The 18,600-nt window shown below is 38.4% G+C and overlaps 2 protein-coding genes across 2 annotated transcripts in view; one reads left to right on the top strand and one right to left on the bottom strand.

The window, feature by feature from the left end:
* The window catches only part of MICU3 (mitochondrial calcium uptake 3), a 72,083-nt gene extending 63,320 nt beyond the window's left edge, over nucleotides 1–8,763 (bottom strand). The window contains exon 1 of the mRNA XM_087936215.1: nucleotides 8,374–8,763. Within this exon, the coding sequence (XP_087792341.1) occupies nucleotides 8,374–8,421 (48 nt within the window). The 5' untranslated portion in view covers nucleotides 8,422–8,763. The remainder of the gene's footprint in view (nucleotides 1–8,373) is intronic.
* A 1,631-nt stretch (nucleotides 8,764–10,394) lies between these two features.
* On the top strand, nucleotides 10,395–17,572 carry FGF20 (fibroblast growth factor 20). Its single transcript, XM_026697803.2, has 3 exons — nucleotides 10,395–10,827; nucleotides 13,239–13,342; nucleotides 16,420–17,572. The coding sequence occupies exons 1-3, from the start codon at nucleotides 10,536–10,538 to the stop codon at nucleotides 16,663–16,665; spliced, it is 642 nt and encodes a 213-aa protein (XP_026553588.1). The 5' UTR covers nucleotides 10,395–10,535; the 3' UTR covers nucleotides 16,666–17,572.
* The last annotated feature ends 1,028 nt before the right edge of the window (nucleotides 17,573–18,600 follow it).

Below are 18,600 nucleotides of genomic sequence, written 5' to 3'. Positions count from 1 at the left end.
TCAAATTAGGAACTCTTGCCCCTTATCTTTCTGAACTGAAGACTGTCACCAAACTATATAATCTTTGAGATTGTATACAATATCTAGTAACTCCAGTGCACATATGAGCATAATAATTAATTGCATTGTGAGTTTTTTTTAAAAATGGACAAGATTGTTTCACCTATATATTTGTTTAACACTACTGAAAATGTTCTAGGAAGTAAAAAGAAAATGATTAGATTGCAGGATATACTTAAAAGTAGAATAATGTACTTTGAAACAACACTCTTTGAATATATTTAACTTTCCATAATAGCAATACAGAAAGAAGAAAAAAAACTTTTGGTGTTATCTTTTCCTGTCACATGATTAGTGCAAATAGCAAGGTGAAAAAAGAACCTTATCGTGTTTTTCCCGGTACTTGATAAAATGGCATAACTGCTTCCGAGCTTCAACATGAAAGGTAGCGCTTGAAAGAAGTCAGTTTGTTTTGTATTTCACTTTCGCTGCTATTCTAAGAATCTTGATATTTGATTAAAGGAGATTATGTTGAGCTTGCAATAAATGTAGCTGCCAATTGTGTTTTTCAGAGACTTTACCAATACTGGCTAAACAGACTATGGTTTTCCAACTGTTTACTATCCAATGAGAAAGTTTGACTTGCTAATCCCTAATATATGTCAAACATCTGATTCAAGCTAAAAAAAAGCACATTCTTTTGTATATAAACCATATGGATTCATTTTTTTACATTGGCCTTTCAATCTTTCTACATATTTGGGAGTTCGACATGCATTAACTGTTTGACCTCAACGTTAATTTGGTGGTAATCTTGATTACAGTTGAGAAGCTTCAGCTGTTCCAGAACTGCTGGAGCAGAACAGCTGTTTTGTCAGCAGGCATCTATTATATTAGTGTGCTTGTGTTTTGTATCTAGTTCAAACTTTGATATATAAGCAAGATTGTATAATGTTTCTATAAGAAACTGCTCCCTTACCTTTACCCAACACAATCTGTCCATTTAACAAATTATCTTCTCAGTCATACTATCAGTTTAGACACTAAGTGCCTATTTAATAACTACAAAATAATAACCCCTTTATAAAATATCCTTATGAAGAGGTTTATGAACCCAATAAATATATGATGAGAAATGCTAGACTAGCAGAAATAGCAAATGGAATTAAAAGTGTTGGGAGAAACAACAACCTTGAAAATGCAGTTGATTGTGTGCTAATAGGAGTAGAGAAAACTTAAAGAGTGTCTTGCTGGAAATAAAAGAAGATAATGAAAAATCCAACAGAGAATTCAGTATTAAAAAGCAAACAAACAAATGCCAGACTAAGATTATGTCAACAATCCAATGCAGATAGGCAGAGCTAAAAATTGAAAACTTTATCCTCAAAAATTCAAAAGGACGTTGGTGGCGCAGCCTTGTATTCCCGTGCAGCCAGGATTAATTGCTTTGGGGGGTGCTTTGGGGGTGACATTTCTCTGCGGGCAACCAAAATTTTCTCACGGCCCACCAGTGGTCCCCGGCCCACTGCTTGGCGACCACTGATCTAGTCCAACCCCTGGCCAAAGCAGGAGACCTTACATTATTTCTGACAGATGGCAGTCCAGGCTCTTCTTGAAAGCTTCCAGTAATGAAGCTCCCACAACTTCTGAAGGCAAGCTGTTCCATTGGTTGATTGCTATCACTGTCAGAAAGTGTCTCCTTTTTTCTAGGTTGAATCTCTCCTTGAGAGTTTCCATCCATTATTCCTTGTCTGGCTTCCGAGTGCTTTGGAAAATAGCTTGACTGCCTCCTCTTTGTGGCAGCCCCTCAAATATTGGAAAACTGATACCATGTCTCCTGTGGTCCTTCTCTTCATTAGACTAGTCATACCGAGTTTTTGCACTGTCCATCATATGTTTTAGCCCCCATCTTTGTTGCTCTTCTCTGCACTTTTTCTAGAGTCTCAACAATTTTTTTTATAGTGGGGTGACCAAAACTGGATGCAGTATTCTAGGTGTGGTCTTACTAAGGCTTTATAGAGTGGTATTAATGCCTTACTTTATCTTGATTGAATCCCTCTGTTAATGCAATTTAGGATTACATTGCCTGTCCACTAAGACTCAAGATCCCTCTCATAGTTCACCCAGTCTATATGTATACTTTTGGTTTTTCTTGCATAAGTATAAGAATCTTTTCTCTACATTGAATTTCTGTACAGATAATCCTGGTGAAATAAGTGTACTACTTGCAACTAGCACTTGTACATCTCAAGAATATTCCATTTATAATATTTTGTCATCTCTTCTTACATTCTATCAAGTTCATTTGCTAGCTATAACATTTTGGCATTTAAATATAACTTGCAAATTGTTCATTGGACTTTCAGTATTGATGGTACATCTATATTCATATCAATACCCTTTGTTGTATCATATAATAACATGGTATCATATATTACAACATGGTAATATAATTTTATATGATAACATTTGCTACAAATAATTCTGTTTCTCAGCAAATAACACAGTATCAGTTATAGACAAAAAGTATATTCACATCGATATCCCCAACCGACTAACTTGTGACATAACCAATATCATAAACAACCAAGGGGATATTACACATTTGTACTCTTCTGCTCAATGTTGAACTGTTCATTAAGTACTTAATTTATTTTCATGGATGCTTTTCAGTACACATACTACTTTTATCCCATTCACCAACTAATTTTCAACTCCAGATTCATGCCAAATTTCCATAAATTAAGTCTGTTTTATATTTATTTATTTTTAAATTGACAAACTTAAAAAACCTTTCTTCTTCACAGTAACACTTCCTCATTGCTTGCTGAACAGCAAAAACCCACTTGGCAAACTCCCTGCCTGACAAGAAAATCTATTACACTTCCAAAATTCTGATCACTATCATCTCATGAACCCTGTCAGAAGAATTTTGCCAAAGGCCCTCCTAGGTGCAATGAACAAAGTAGAATTTTTGTATTCACTTTTGCTACCATTCCATTTGAATATTGAAACAATAATGGCATTCTTCCAGTTGTCAGGCATGCATGCAATTGTCACACTCATATCAAGATAACCACTCTATAAGCAAGCCACATCCATATTTGACATCCATATTTTAACATTTCTGCAGGTACATTTCAAGCCTTACTGTTTTTCAGCACTCTGGTACTATTTATAATTTCTTTAAATACATTCTTATTGGACAAAGCATTTATTACATTTGTTTCAATTTTTGACATACCACCATCATTCTTACATTGATCTCTTAAAAGTGTTGGCTCCAGCATTTTACTCCTTTGGCTTTCATTCATTATTTTTATTCACGCTGTTGGAGGCTCACTGTTTAGCATTCTTACCACTACTTATGCCATATTTTTATATACTTCAAATTGCTCTCCACTTCCTTTCCTTCTGTTATTGCTCTTTATTCTCTTGGACTGTATTCTTTGAAACTAATCTTTATATGCCTTATATATTATCTACTCTTATTGCTATATACATGCCTTAATTTTTTATTCATTTTATTAATTCATATTATTTTACCACTTACCCTGTTTTTATTACAAGTTGCAAATTTCATATGCGATAACCATCATTAGAAGAGTTCATAGAGATTGACTTTCATGGCTTTGAGGGTTCTGTGCTATATCTTAGCAGTTCCTAACACTGCACTTTTATAGACAGAGAGCTTTGGTGTTGTTTCTGAGTTCTGCCAGCTTAGGAGTAGCAGCCCTGAGTGCTCCTATCATCAATGGGGTCACTTTGGCCTTTAGGCATCATATAATTTCTATTTCCTAGTTCCTCCTTCAGACTATAGTTCTTCTTCAGCTTCTCTTTCTTCTTAAGTTGACGTAACTTGGCATCATTACATCTATTACCACCTCTGCCTTCTGGTCTTTGTCTAGTACTGTAATGTCTGGTTGATTGGCCAGTCCCTCTTTGTCTGTCGATATCTAAGTCCACAGGATCTTAGCCCTGTTATTCTCCTGACCTTGGATGAAAGGATAGATAGATGGATGGATGGATGGATGGATGGATGTGTGTGTGTGTGTGTGTGTGTGTAGATAAAAATACAGTAGAAATACTCGTGATATTGGCACATTTGAGCAAGTGTGCTACAAGTGCAACCAAAGCTTATTTTACAACAAGCATGCCAATGACAAATAGGATTTTTAATCTAAACACTATCTTGCAAGCCAACATATTGTTTCCCCATTTCCCACTAACTAGGAAATAAATAAGAAATGTGCTCACAGAAATAATTTAAGTCTTCTCAAGGTCCTGTCCTGACAACATTTAAGAATCTGTCTTTGCAAGATGATGGGATGAATTCATTTTATGGATTCTTATTTGTAACAACATTTTATATGCTTCTTTTCGAATATATTAGTACTTTAGAAATAAATCTCTAGACCAAATTAAATTTGCTACCTTATTAATGTGTGCACACATATCACTTTAAATAGTAATGTAATCAAACAATAGACAATAAACAATCTTTATTTAAACAATGTTTATTTTGGTATAAAGGCATGGTCTTTGCTTATCGAGTATGGTAGAACTACCTTGCTGAAGCTACATAGATAATGATCTTGTCTGAGTCTCAGTGGGACTTTTTCTGGCAATTCTGTTTTCCATAGAAGAAAGGAACATATATAAATGAAATAAAATAATTAGTACTAGCTGTAGTTTTCACCTGGCTGTCTTCATGCACAGATGCATGTCTAACTGACAATACTGGATCACATCTACCTTTTGTTCTGATTGTATAATAACTTCTTTCTTAGCTATAGGTTTGTTACTTCAAGTTATGTTACCTATGTCTTGAGCTGGGCTGCTACATTAATTACAGTTTGATTCCCCCACTGTGCCATATATTAAAAAAGTAGCCTTAATATGTGTTTCAAACACAGTTGATTGTTGGCATTTTAAGACAGAAATGTGTGAACTACCTGAACAATTGGTTATTCTACAGATTCTAAACTTTGATCTAGTTCTTTTGATTTAGCCCTGCAATTAAGAAGATTTGGTTCAAAGCAAAAGCTCATTGGTTGATGTTTTACACTGATGTGATAATGTTTACACAGATGTGCTTTGAAAGCTTGATTATGGAGGATTTTTTGGGTCCCACCACATGACAAGCTGTTGTTATTTGAAAGCTAAACTTATATAATATCTATCTGCAATTGTTTTCCAAAAAGTCTGCCAGCTTTCTCTCTCCCTTTCGAAGTGATTTATCTGATCATTGTGTTCACTGTTATTTTCATTTTGAGGTTTTAAATCCTTCCATAATAAATCACTTACTTTCAACGATTTTTTTAATCACTCAGGTGCACATAGGGCAGTATTTAGGACTGCTGTGATGAAAAGGTGTTTCATTACTTGCTTTAAGCCACCTGCCAATTAATTAGCCCCAAACTCTCTCCAGCAAATAAAAGCAGAGCAGCCAAATCCATTTGATCTCTCAGATTTACATGGTGACACATGGAAGAAGACTTATAAAAAGAAAAACACCACTCTGTACTAGTTTATTGCTCTATAACTTTTTTTTCATAGTTAGAAATTTAAACAAAAAGTTAAACCCATTGAGTAAGTCTTTCCTTTCTGAATCATTTTCAGGGAGAATATTTATTTAGATAATATACTATTCATGATTGTGGAGAGAATACACAGCAGCATATTAATATAGTTGGAGTGTTGCATTCATGCAGTCAGGCTATGTTAGTCAATATGGTTCAATGAACTCAAGACTAACTGGATTAAATTAAATCTCAATAGACAAAATCATTGTTTTCTGTATTTTTTTTAAATGAACCAGTAATAGCAATTCCCCTATCTTCCTACCTTAAAAATAATTGATAGTTATCTTCTAAATAAACTTGTATACAGCCTCATAATATGGTGAGCAATCTAACCTCTCTTTATTAAGCAGACTCTTCGTCCTACACCCGGGATGTCAAACTCCCAGCCCATGGGCGGGAACATCGTGTGCTGGCCATGCCCACACCAGGTTTAGCAAAGGGGGAAAAAGTCCTAATATGTCACATGACGCTGCGGTGACAGTGCAAGTTTGACACCCCGTCCTACACCATCAATTCCATTTGCCTATGTGTAAAGCTAGAAACCTTATCAATTTCATCTTTTTAGTGGACAGTGTTTTCAAGTTCTACTGCTATCACAACCAAGATTCCTCATTTCTGTAATTTGAAACTGGTAGTCCTTGACTTATGACCACAATTGAGCCGAAAATGTATGTTGCCAAGTGAAATATTTGTTAAGTGAGTTTTGCCCCATTTTTTGACTTTTCTTGCCAGAGTTGTTAAGTGAATGACTGCAGTTGTTAAGTTAGAAACCCAATTGTTAAGTGAATCTGGCTTCCCCATTGACTTTGCTTGTCAGAAGGTCACAAAAGTTGATCACATGATCCCAGGACACTGCAACCATCATAAATATGAATCAGCTGACAAGCACCTGAATGTTGATCACATGACCATGGGGAGCCTGCAAGGGTTAAGTGTGAATAATGGTCATAAAACAACTTTTTCAGTACCATTGTAACTTTGGTCATTAAATGAATTGTTGTAAGTCGAGGACTACCTGTACATTGCTCTTCAACTAACAATATCTTCAAAGTGCATTGATATTTGAGTTAAAACAATTATCAGCTAAACAAATAATAAAAGAATAATAAGCAGCATTATCAGCACAGAGAAAAAATTCAACTAACATATAAAAGATATGACCAAACAATGGCTTTCAGTTTATGCCAAAATGTTGCCAAAGGCAGCAATTCAAAATACAGTTGCTTGGAAGTAAATCCAGTTATCTCAGTAGAACTTGTTTCTAAGTAGATGTATTCATAATCAGTGTTTATATTTTTGAAAACAACTACTTTTCAATATTAAACATATATCTATATCTACTGTGTATTTATCTATATCCCCTCTATTATTTTGTATTCCACTGATGTAGACATGGGGTTCTTGAATAAATAAAACACATTTAAAGGCTTTGGAGGCACAGAAAAGGAAAAGGGTTACAAAGAAGAAAGTTATAAGATGCAAGCGTCCAACTATGTGATTGATACCATAGAGGTCCCAGCAAGATATCTATTTGGAACTCAGAGAGACAGACAGAGAGAGACAGCAATGGAAAGTATTTTGGAAGAGAAAGCTAGGTCAACATGATAGCTGCAGTTGTTGCACACCAATCAAAAGCAGAATTCTTTGATATTTTCCAATCATAAGCAAAATATTTTAGCTCCTGGAAGTGGCAATGAAAGAGGGCTATTAACAGCACAGTTCAAGCTTGTGAGCTTCACAAAGTAATCAAGTTGGCCACTCTGTGATGCTGAGTGCTGAATATAGCCCAATCTAACAAAAATTTTCTTGTTTCGTACCATCGCCACTGCCTATGCTTCCTTAAAAGAGACCAATACAGCATTCTTCCCAGTGCAAAAAGAAATTTCACTGGAGTAACTTTTGCCAGGAATTTTGCCAATTGTGGAACAAAGACTGACACTTATTTCATCCCCACTTGATAAATCATAATCACTTCCATTAAACTGCTGTTTGAGTTACTTAAACATGCATGTTAAAACATGATCTTTTAAAAAATATTCAGAATGTCTTTCCTCCTTCAGTGCTTGATTCTTCTTTCTTTCTCTCTTTCTGTAGTCCATTAGAACCCTTTCATGACATAATATCCAGCTAATGGTTACAGAAAATATCTTTAAAATCCAGAATGCACACAATATAGGTGCAAACTAACTGAGAAGTGCACGTTTTATACCTCCCAAAATTCAGTAGAGATCTTCATATAAGAGAGGAAAGCATATTTTAGAAACACAAACTATTTTCTCCCAAAGTTTCCCATATTTCTAGTACTTTATGGGGAAAAATAGATCTTAGTCTAAATATATATCCCAGATGGAATACTACTGCTCAAGAATTATAGATAGTTGAAATGAGATTGCAAATCCACATTTTCAAAGAAAAACTAGCAGTTTAAAGTTCTGATGAACGTAAATTAGAAGATACTTCATTGGTTTGTTTATATTTAACACATCACACCAAAAGTGAAACTTAGACTGCAGTCCGATACTACTTACCTTGAAGTTAATCTCACTGAACTGAATTTCTAGGCAGATGTGCATATGAGGCTAGACTGGGAAGTAAAAAACACAATTCAAAAGGAGGCAAAGACAGACAGACCACTTCTGTGCTTTTAACCAAGAAAGCTTCCTGTTTTTGTGCATGAAGACAGCAAGAATCAAGTTGAATTTGAAGAAGACTTTATCATTATCATTTTGCCATGAAATGCAATGGGCTGGAGTCTTAATAGTCAGCTCTTGAGCTTACTGAGACTTACCTCTAAATAAACAAGCTCAGAATTCCCCTTTAAGTAGCATGTATGCATTCAGCCCTGAGTCCCGAGGGATAAATGCAAAAACAAATAAACAACCACCAGCTTCTGCCTCTCCTCTTCACGTGGATGCAGAGTAAAGAAAATCGCACACCAATTATGCTGCGTGGTAAGAGAAATGTGCATGTTCAGCTGAAGGCAGAGGAAACCAGCTTGCACTATTTCAGATCATACGTGATCATGCTGTTGTAGATGCTTATCCTGCTCTTCAACATGGGCTGAATGCCCGCCTCATACCTTTTCTAGAAAATTAGGATATGAGTTCATCAAGGTTAGGTTTAGTCAAGGCTCCTCCCGGCTCCCAATAATAATAAGATAATGATGAAAATTTAAGGTGTTTTTTTTTTTTGTCTGACTCAGTCTTGACTCTTGGTAACTATGTGGTCACACAGCTTTCTAGTCTTCCTAGGCTGAGAAAGAATCAAGGTCACTCAGCCAGATTGAAGCCTCAAGTAGGATCAGGTTTCTGTACTCTTCTCCTTCATCTGAAGCAAGAGGTCAAATCTGATCCATTAACATATTACAGTTCCTTAATGCTAGGTCCTTACTAAGATCAATGCCTACATTCATGTTTGGTCCAGGAGCTACCTGAAATCTTAGTGACTGTTTTTTTTTTTTGCCAGCTTCCACATACATTGCAGAAAAGGGCAGAAATGTTTCCACTATCAACCAGCTTCCTAGCAGAGACCCAGATGCCCAAATAGACAAAGGAATATTATTTGTCCCTGATGAAAATGAAGACATTTATGGTTAGCCACAACTCACAGTGGTCCCCCCACCCCAATATCTTTTCTGATTTTTTCCTGCAGCCCCTTTCAAAGTCTTGAAAGCTTTCCAAGCATTCTTCAGTTTCTCTTCTGGTCTCTTTGTATTGCTCAGGTCTAATACTGTTTAAACACCCAAACAATGCCCAGAGGCTATTATTGGGCCTCTGTTAGACCAAGCAGAGAGAAACCTATCCTTTAAGCAAAGGGGAAACCCCGACTGACTATGCCAATTCGCTTGGGAAAAAGAAAAAAAAAATCCCGCCCCCCTTCTTTTTGGAGGGGAAGAAAACGAATAAGATAAAAGGCAAGGATAATACATGTAACACTTTTATGAGTGTTCTGAAAAACCGAGCAGTCGACCTGTTAGATCTTTTTGCTTTCTTCCCCCTCTCTCCCTCAAACCCCGTTCCCCACCCCCCACCCCCTTCCCTCTTTTCATGTGTGTCTCAGCAGGCCTAACCCTCCGGTAACGCCCTTTCTCCTTCTTACCTTTCCCTGCACCTGTCCACGTAATACGCGGCAAGCTTCCAGGGTCCTCCCCCCCCCCCACCTTTGCCAAACGGGGCTCCTGCTGCTGCTCGCGATTCATCCGCGGCGAGAAGCTTCAACATCAAAAGGGAACCTGGCGGAGAGGAACGAGCGACGGCATCCCTTTTCGCATCGTCGACAACAACCCGGGTTGCGGGCGGGAGAAGAGGGAGGGAGAGGCGTGTTTCCAAGGCTAAATTGGAAGCCGATGAGGCGCGCGCGAGAGGAGGAGGAGGAGGAGGGAAGGAGGGAGGGAGGCCGGGGCACCTTCGGAAGTCCCCTTCGTCAGGAGGGAAAAGGTGTGAGGAGGGGAAAAGCAGCTCGGTTTAAGATTTCAAACGCCTCAGTTTCCCGGCGCGCTTCAGCTTCAGTGCTATTAGCATAGGTCAGGGGGGAAAACCTGCCCCGCGCGTATATATAGCGAGAGATTTCCCCCACGCGCGCTGTTGTGGCACTTTCGAGCGGCCTCGCTTGGATCGCGGCGGTTTCCCCAAAGACAGCCCGAGCCGGTGGCGTTACCAGCGGGCAGCAGCGGCAAATTGGGCATCGCCGGCCGTCCCACCTGCAGCGGCTGTCGATGTTGAGGCCAAGCCCAGCCCAGCCTCCCCACCAGCCCCATGTCCGGGGAGAGGACAGATTCTCGGGACAGGCAGTTGCTCTCTTGACGCCAAGTCCGCCTTGCCTGCCAGACCCCTTCCCTCGCCGGCTCTGAGCCCCGAGGTCGGACTCTGCAAGGGACGCCCTCTCGCTCTCGCTGCTCCTCTCCTGCCCTCTCCCTCTCCAGTCTCGGCAGCCCTCCGGTTGGGCTTCTCCATGGCCCCCTTAACCGAAGTGGGGGGTTTCTTAAGTGGCCTGGAGGGGATGAGCCAGCAGGTGGGCTCCCATTTCCTTCTGCCTCCTGCCGGGGAGAGGCCGCCCCTGCTAGGGGACCGCCTGACCCAAGCGGAGGGGGGATCCCGAGCGGGCGTCGCGGCTGGGGCCACGGATATAGCCCACCTGCAGGGCATCCTACGCCGAAGACAGCTGTATTGCAGGACTGGCTTCCACCTGCAGATCCTGCCCGACGGCAGCGTTCAAGGCACTAGGCAGGACCACAGCCTCTTCGGTAAGGCCCCCTCTTTCCTCCCTCTCTCCCTCCTCCCTTCCTCTCTTCCTTCCTTCCTTCCTTCCTTCCTCCCTTCTTCCTTCCACCTGCTCTCTTCTGCAGCTTCTTCCCTTGTGACGGAAGCATCCTATAGCAACAGATGGTATAGCAACGGATCTCAGGCAGTGGATGATTAAAAACACACCTGCTTGCAGGAGCAGCATCTTGATCTGGGTTAACATTGTTGCAGAGGGCTAAGAGCCAAGCAGAATGTTGGGGACAGCAGCTTCTCCCATACACCAAACAGGCAGGAGGTAGAGAGATCAGCTTAGAAAAAGAAAGTGCCAATCTGTTTGCAATGACCTATTTCAAATAATACAATCAACAAACTGGTGGAAAAGGCCCTGGATATGTGTCTTTGAGCATGAACAGAGCGCCTTTTCAACATCCCTATGGACTACTTAACACACAATGCCTTACAGGACTGTGGGAAATCCATCCATATAGGTAATGATGCTTGGAATTATATACAGGCTGTCCCATGCAGCAAGTGCCTAAACTATTTCCTGTGTCGCTTGACAACCGTAACTGACAAGCATAGCATCCATGTAATCAGCTCCTAAGACACTTAATGCATCAGTGTACAGAGATAGCATTTTATTCATCATAAGGAAGAGTTTCCCATGTGGGAAATATTACATTATTTGATGTGAACAATGGTTTCTAATCCAAGGATACCAATATCAGGACTTTTCATTTTCAAAATCAGGCTCTAAAGTGTATAAGTCGTGTGCTAAAAGCAACCTATGAGTCTATATACATGCAGAACTATTACAGGTATAATTGTAATCCATATAAACTCAGATGCATTGCTCTGACTGAGAGCTGATATACTTGTGTGCTGGGTTCAGTCTTTCTAACTTTTACAGTACTTCTTTTTTTAAAAAAAAATTAATTGCATGTTTTGCTATATATAGTTGTTTACAATGCACTTCTGTCTCTTTGCATGGGTATTAGTCCTTTGGTATTCCAGTGGGAATTGTGCATAAGGAAATGCATGCAGGATTCCACCAGAACATGCAACTGAATTTAACACAGTCTGCATAGAAGACAGTAAACATCACATGTCCAAAGATAGAGTATATGACTCAGTGAGTCCAATGTAAAGCAGGTGCAAGATTGTATATGCTGCAAGTACCTCTCTGATACCATAGTGTCCAAGATCTAACTAAATCTCTGCAATATATTGGACTAGTTTACTCAGGATTTTATTTATGAACTACAAGGGATTTAAATACTGACTGAAAGAAGTTGCTAGATGCGTAAGGGAGGACAAACAAATGAGTAATGAAGAGAAAGTCTTCTCTAAAGAAACCTACTACTACTTAGTGGTTGGTCCATAAATACTTACAAAATATATTATTACTAGTATTAAGTGCAGTTGATAATGCTCTCTACTTCTAACAATCTGCTCTAAGAGATCTTAACTGATAGACAGGAGTTTTGTTTCAACTCAAGTTCAACCAAAAATTCTGTGCAGAAGGGAACCTTCTTAGAGCATGTAAACATGTAGTAATTGCAAAAGAAAAAAGAAAAATGTTTGAGATTGAGATCAAACATTCTTGGGGCTCCTTTATTCTATCAGTATTCTCAGTAGCTTTGACTGATGTGGTTTCTTTGTTGGTTAAATCACCTGCTTATTATGATTTGGGGAGGAAAAACTTGTCTTTGAAAACGATATCAGAAAGACAGAATACCTCCCATATCTTTCAATGGAACTTTGAATATCGGGAACTCCAAAATCTCTGATGATTTCTTGGCAGTGGCAGTGAAAATCTGATCTTTGCAAAAGATTTGGCTGCCTTGAAACAGCAGCAAGACTCTCCGTCTCAAACATTTTTTCAATTAAACTCCAAAGGCTGATTATAAGAAAAAATAATTAGCTTACTTTAGAGAGAAAATAATTCAGAAAATAGAACATTGTTGAAAAACATAAGCGTTCAAAACCCTAGCTAAAGCACATGGCATTATTTCAAAGGAATATATATATATATATATATATATATATATAATCAAACGCTTTTCTTTATAACAATCCAAATATTTGAATACTGTTATTATTTAACACAGAATGGCACAACCAATAACATTGCATTGTAACTCCTGTGTATCTCAGCTGGAGAGATTTAAGGACAACTCAACGCTTTCACTGAAATCAATAAGACGTTAACAAGATGTCAACACCAATATATATAACAGTATTATAGTACTTTGAATAGTACTTCGATAACCCCATTCTGTATACTGTAGAATCAATCAACTTAGAATTAATCACATATTTAATTGAGCATCTATTTCTATTTAAAACAAAAGACTTTTCTGCACCGAACATAATTAGCCTTAAAAATATTTTTCCCCTTTTCTCAATGCAGGTATTCTTGAATTCATCAGTGTGGCCGTGGGATTAGTCAGTATTCGAGGAGTGGACAGTGGCCTTTACCTTGGAATGAATGAGAAAGGAGAGCTTTATGGCTCTGTAAGTATTATTGCCATATCATCCAGCTCATGTTACAGACTCACATTAGCAGTAATCTCTATAATCTCTGGGAATTTTGTCACTGGTAACAATACAAGAAGGATCGCAGCCCTGAAGTGGCTATTTAGTGTAAGAAAAAAGGTACTCAGTGGATTAATACAAAGTGAGAACTATCTGGAATAAATTGCACCACTACAGGGTCATGTTAACTTAAGATGTTATGTGAATCCCTTGAAATTTACCTGAGTTTCATCAATGCAAAGACAATAGGAAGCTGCCTTATAGAGTTGTACCATGTAGAGTTGGGTCCATTTAGCTCAAAACCATCCTCCCATTTTAAACTGTCTGGGTACAGAAGGATGGGGGGTAGAGGTTTCTATACTTCTAGTTTTTATACTTTTATACCTGATTATTTAACTCAGTTCCAGGAAAAATAGTTTTCTGTTTGCATCTTTACGTGTTTATGAGAGTTTTCCAAAACCTGGTTGTCAAAATTAGGTGCAATTTTCAACTAGTCTGAGATGGGAAAGAAAAGCAAATATAAGTAGCTCTCGATTTATGACAGTTTGTTTAGTGACTGTTCAAAGTTACAATGGTACTGAAAAAAGTGAGTTATGACTGGTTTTCACACTTATGACTATGGTGATGTGATCAAAGTTCAGATAAGCAAAGTCAATGGGGAAACCATATAGGAACATTTAAAAACATACAAAATAAATATTAGCTTTTTCTTTCTTTTCATAAACAAAACTTTGGGTTGTTTTTATAGTTCTTTCTTTTATAGTTCTTTCTTTGCAGTACTTCCACGAATGCCAAAATGGCCAAACACTGGCCTTTAATCACTTGATCATTCCAGGTAGTGGTGCAAAGAAGAAACAGCATTTACAAAAATCCTATTATCTTATAGAGAATATTTGACATGAAAAGACAAGACCAATATAAGGCAGTGCTCAATTTACAACCATATGTTCAGTGACCATTCGAAGTTACAATGGCACTAAAAATTATTTATGACAGTTTTTCACACTTATGACCATTGCAGTATTCTCATGGTCACATGATCAAAATTCAGAGACTTGGTAACTGACTCATAGTTATGACAGTTGCAGTGTCCTGGGATTATATGGTCATCTTTTGCAACCTTCTGACAAGCAAAGTCAATAAAGAAGTCAGATTTTCTTAACAACCATGTTACTAACTTAACATGCATTGATGTTAATCATGTACTAATCAACTGCCCTACTTCACTAAACAGTTGCCTCACTTAGTAACATAATTTTGGAGCTCATTGTGGTCATAAGTTGAGGATTACCTGAAGACAGCTGAAAATCAGCACAACTGTGGCATTCAGAGGCAAAAACATTGCCCACATTACCTTTTAATAAAGGAATGCATTTGCCACTCAACAACATCTGCAGGAAAAGCATGTTCTCCCCTGAATTATTCCGCTTCCTAAAATGGCAGACAAATTCTGCTAATTATTGGTTTAATTCCTGCAGCATTGTATCCAATATGGGATGTGCTTATTATTCTATACAAGAGGAGACAACATGGTTCTATCTAACTGAGGTAGCATGCCCTGTCAATTCAAAGTAATGTGAGAAGCCAGGAATGTGCAGGATATATTAAAAAAAAATGTCAGAATGGGGGCCATGATGGTGTGAATGAAATTCTGCCTGTTTTTGAGGTGGAGATGCCTAAAAAAATAGGTGAAGCTTCAGTCACACCAAGGAGCTGCCATCTTGATTTTTTTGAAGTCAATATTCCTGCTACAAGTTGCTGTAATACTCAGAGATTTCCCAGAAGGGAGGTAGAAATTCCTTAGCAAAGAGAGGCTAGTATAACCCTAGGATAACAGATGTAATTAGTGACTTAAATGTGAATTTGGAAAGGGGAGACCCAAATTGAAGGCCTCGTTGAATAACTTTGGGCCCATCTTCCTTCACAGGATCATTGTTGTGGAAATAAAATTAAAAGAGTTTCCCAAGTAAGCTTCCTTCTCACAGAAAAGGCAGGTTTGAGATGCAATTCTAAAACAAAACAAAAGGATAAGAATAAAATGTGCCGTTTGCTCTAGTGCAGGGGTGTCAAACTCAATTTCATTGAGGGCCGCATCAGGGTTGTGTTTGATCTTGGGGGTGTGGGTATGTGTGGCCAGGGTGGGCATGGCCATCATGATGTCACTTGCGTCAGGGGCCCAAGTGCTCTGCCAATGAAAACGGGCTCCTGAGATCCATTTTCAGCTGTGATGGCCTCCTGCAACCCTTTCCCAGCAAAAATGGAGCTTGGAGGGGGCCACACCTGGCCCTTGCAAGCTCTATTTTTGGCTGAAACGGCCTCCTGCAACCCTCTGCCAGTGAAAACAGAGCTAATGTGGGCCATGTGCAATCCATTTTTGGTGGCAAAGGTACTGTGGGCCAGTCCTTTGGTATTTCCAGGGTGGTCAGATCTAAACATCCTGCAGACCGGATCTGGCACCTGGGCCTTGAGTTTAACACCCCTGCTCTAGTGCATGAAATAACCTGAAACAAAGCTTGTTTTGGGAAGTATTATGTGCATATTAAAATGTTGTAGATTTTAAGGGTCCAAATAATTAGTGATGAGAGGGGGAAAAAGGAACATGAGCATTACTAGTTCAAAAGACTAAAAGGTGTCCATATTTGTATGTCTGCTAATATTTCAGTGTAAGCATCAGCTTTTAAGGCAAGTTGTGACCTAGGTTCATAGATTTTTGCTTGTGGGAATGAAAAAGGAAGCCGAAAGAGAAGATATTATGCAGTAAAACAAATGGAGAAATGTAAGAGTTGTTATACAGGCAGCCAGAGCTTTAAGACAGGCTGTATTCCTTACCAATAATAAAAAAAAAATCCTCCGCAGAATAAAATAATTTATTAAAACAATATCTTTATTTGTAAATAGAATTTAAATTTAAAATAAAATTTTAAATAAAACTGTGAAAAATATCACACCAGAGGAACACAGTTCTTGAGGTAATAACATAGGATTAGCTCTATCCGCTCTTATCACCTTGTCTGTATATTTTGGTTGAAGAGACTTCTCTTTTTTTTACCCTGTAGGAAAAGCTCACTCCTGAATGTGTCTTCAAAGAACAGTTTGAAGAGAACTGGTATAATACCTACTCCTCCAATGTGTACAAACATGGAGATTCAGGCCGGAGGTACTTTGTGGCACTTAACAAAGATGGCAGTCCCAGAGATGGGGCAAGGTCCAAAAGACATCAGAAATTCACCCATTTCTTGCCTAGACCAGTGGATCCCGAAAGAGTGCCCGAGCTCTACAAGGACCTGTTAGCAATCAGTTGAAGTCAACCACAGGGAAAAACAGCATCTTGGCCTCCATAGTCCCAAAAGCAAGAGAAACTTCTAAATGTTGAAAATTATTGAGATCTAGGAAGCAGGCATCAGTGAAGCTGTTTAGTGGTAGACAAGCCTTCATGCCTAATCTCTGGATTTAGGAGAATGGATATTAAAGTCTAGATGACCAGCCTCTTTTAGGTTCGCTCATTCTGTGTTACCAGTAGTCAAGAAGATGTTTGAACTGGACTTAACAAAACTGCTCTGGATCCTGTACTCGGAGCATAAATAATTACCTAAAGTGAATGGGAGTTGGCTGTAGATAACTAGGAAAAAATGGCTAGTTAACATCATTGATAACCACATGGATGGTTAATATGGAGCTTTATGAAGACTGTGGTAATTGGGCAGCAAAATCTGGATTTATTTTTTCCCTTCAGGATGGACCTAATTTATATATTTTCAGAGTGCATATATTTATTTTAAATATTTATTTATTACAGAGTTTATTTTTTATTGGTCTATGAAGAGAGTTGAACCCTATACTACAATAAAAATCATTTACAGTGCCAATATTTACTCCCAAAGTAGTATCATTGTGCAAAAAGGGAACATTGCTACCCCAGATGGTACAAAGGGAGCAGCATCTCTTAAAGGTTACTGTTTTACAAGCTAAGAGATTGGTGTTTTGTTTTATGCATACACTGTTTCCTGTTGAATGGTCTTGTGTCGAAAGAGATGTTGACTGCCTTAGGAACTATGGGACTACTACCTATATTTGTACTGAATTTAAGATGCACATTTAAATGGAATTAAAGGTATACTTCTATTTGTTTGTTTCACTATTGTTCTTTAAGGAGCTAGTCCAGCAGAGTCATTACTTTATGAGAAGAAAGTATCTGGGAAAGGTTTTGTGCTTAAGGTGTTGAATTAGTTCCAGAGAGACTTAGCTTCATTGCCATTTTCAGCTGTGAAAGCTCTGTAAGTGACTTTAGGCCAGTCACTTCTTCTCGGCACAGTTTCTCTCACAATAAAATGCCTGTGGGAATAAAATGAAGGAGATCCCCATGTAAATGGGTTTCAGCTCCTGGAAGAAAAGCAGAATATAAATTGAATATATTTTGAGGTTCATATTTTGCATCACATGATACCTGTGAATTAATTGGGGTTTTGAACATTCCCTTGTTCTACACTTCTGATGTACAACAACAATTTACACAAAATGAGAAACTAAAAAAACAAGTGTGATGGATTAACAATGTTGCTATCAATATCATGAGATCCTTGAAAATAATCCTAAATGCTGTTGAAATATATCTTGCTCCTCGCTTGGCAATTCAATCCTAAATATGGGTATCCAAGAGTAGCCTCCATTTTAGACCTTTCATCTCTACTTTATAAATCTCTTTGCATTTGGTTGCCAGATAACTAATGCTGCTAAATACTCTTAACACTGGCATTGAGGACACCACAAAAGGTTTTTGTGAAGGTTCTATGTATTTCCTTAGATTAGCAAAATTATATTTATAACCCTAGCTTAGATCTTTTCTTATTTCTCTATTTTAATGGATATTGCTGGTATCTTTCAGATCATTGCTGACATTTTATTCACCAAGAAAGAACTCTAATTCTGTGACTGAGAGTATAACGTGCAAAAGCTCTCATGTTTAGAACTACATTTTTAATGGCAAGTCTAGAAAAAGAACCTGTCTGAGATTGTAGAGAGTTATAATCAGGGAAGTGTTGATCAGCTTTACCTAATTTAGTGCCTTTATGGTGTGTTAGCCTTCGACCTTTATTATCCACATTCTGGCTGGGGAAATGGGAGCTGTAGTCCAATGCATCTGGAGGGTACCAAGTTAAGGAAAGCTAAAATGGACCAGGCAATGATACGTGGATCAGGTTACTGATTGCCTAGATCAGAGGTGTCAAACACACATCGTG

Source organism: Pseudonaja textilis, chromosome 6 (genome assembly GCF_049901715.1).
Source record: "Pseudonaja textilis isolate UNSWEBS1 chromosome 6, rPseTex1.2, whole genome shotgun sequence".
NCBI lineage: Eukaryota > Metazoa > Chordata > Lepidosauria > Squamata > Elapidae > Pseudonaja > Pseudonaja textilis.
The sequence above is the reverse complement of the archived record's forward strand: the minus strand, read 5'-3'. Positions and strand labels throughout refer to the sequence as shown.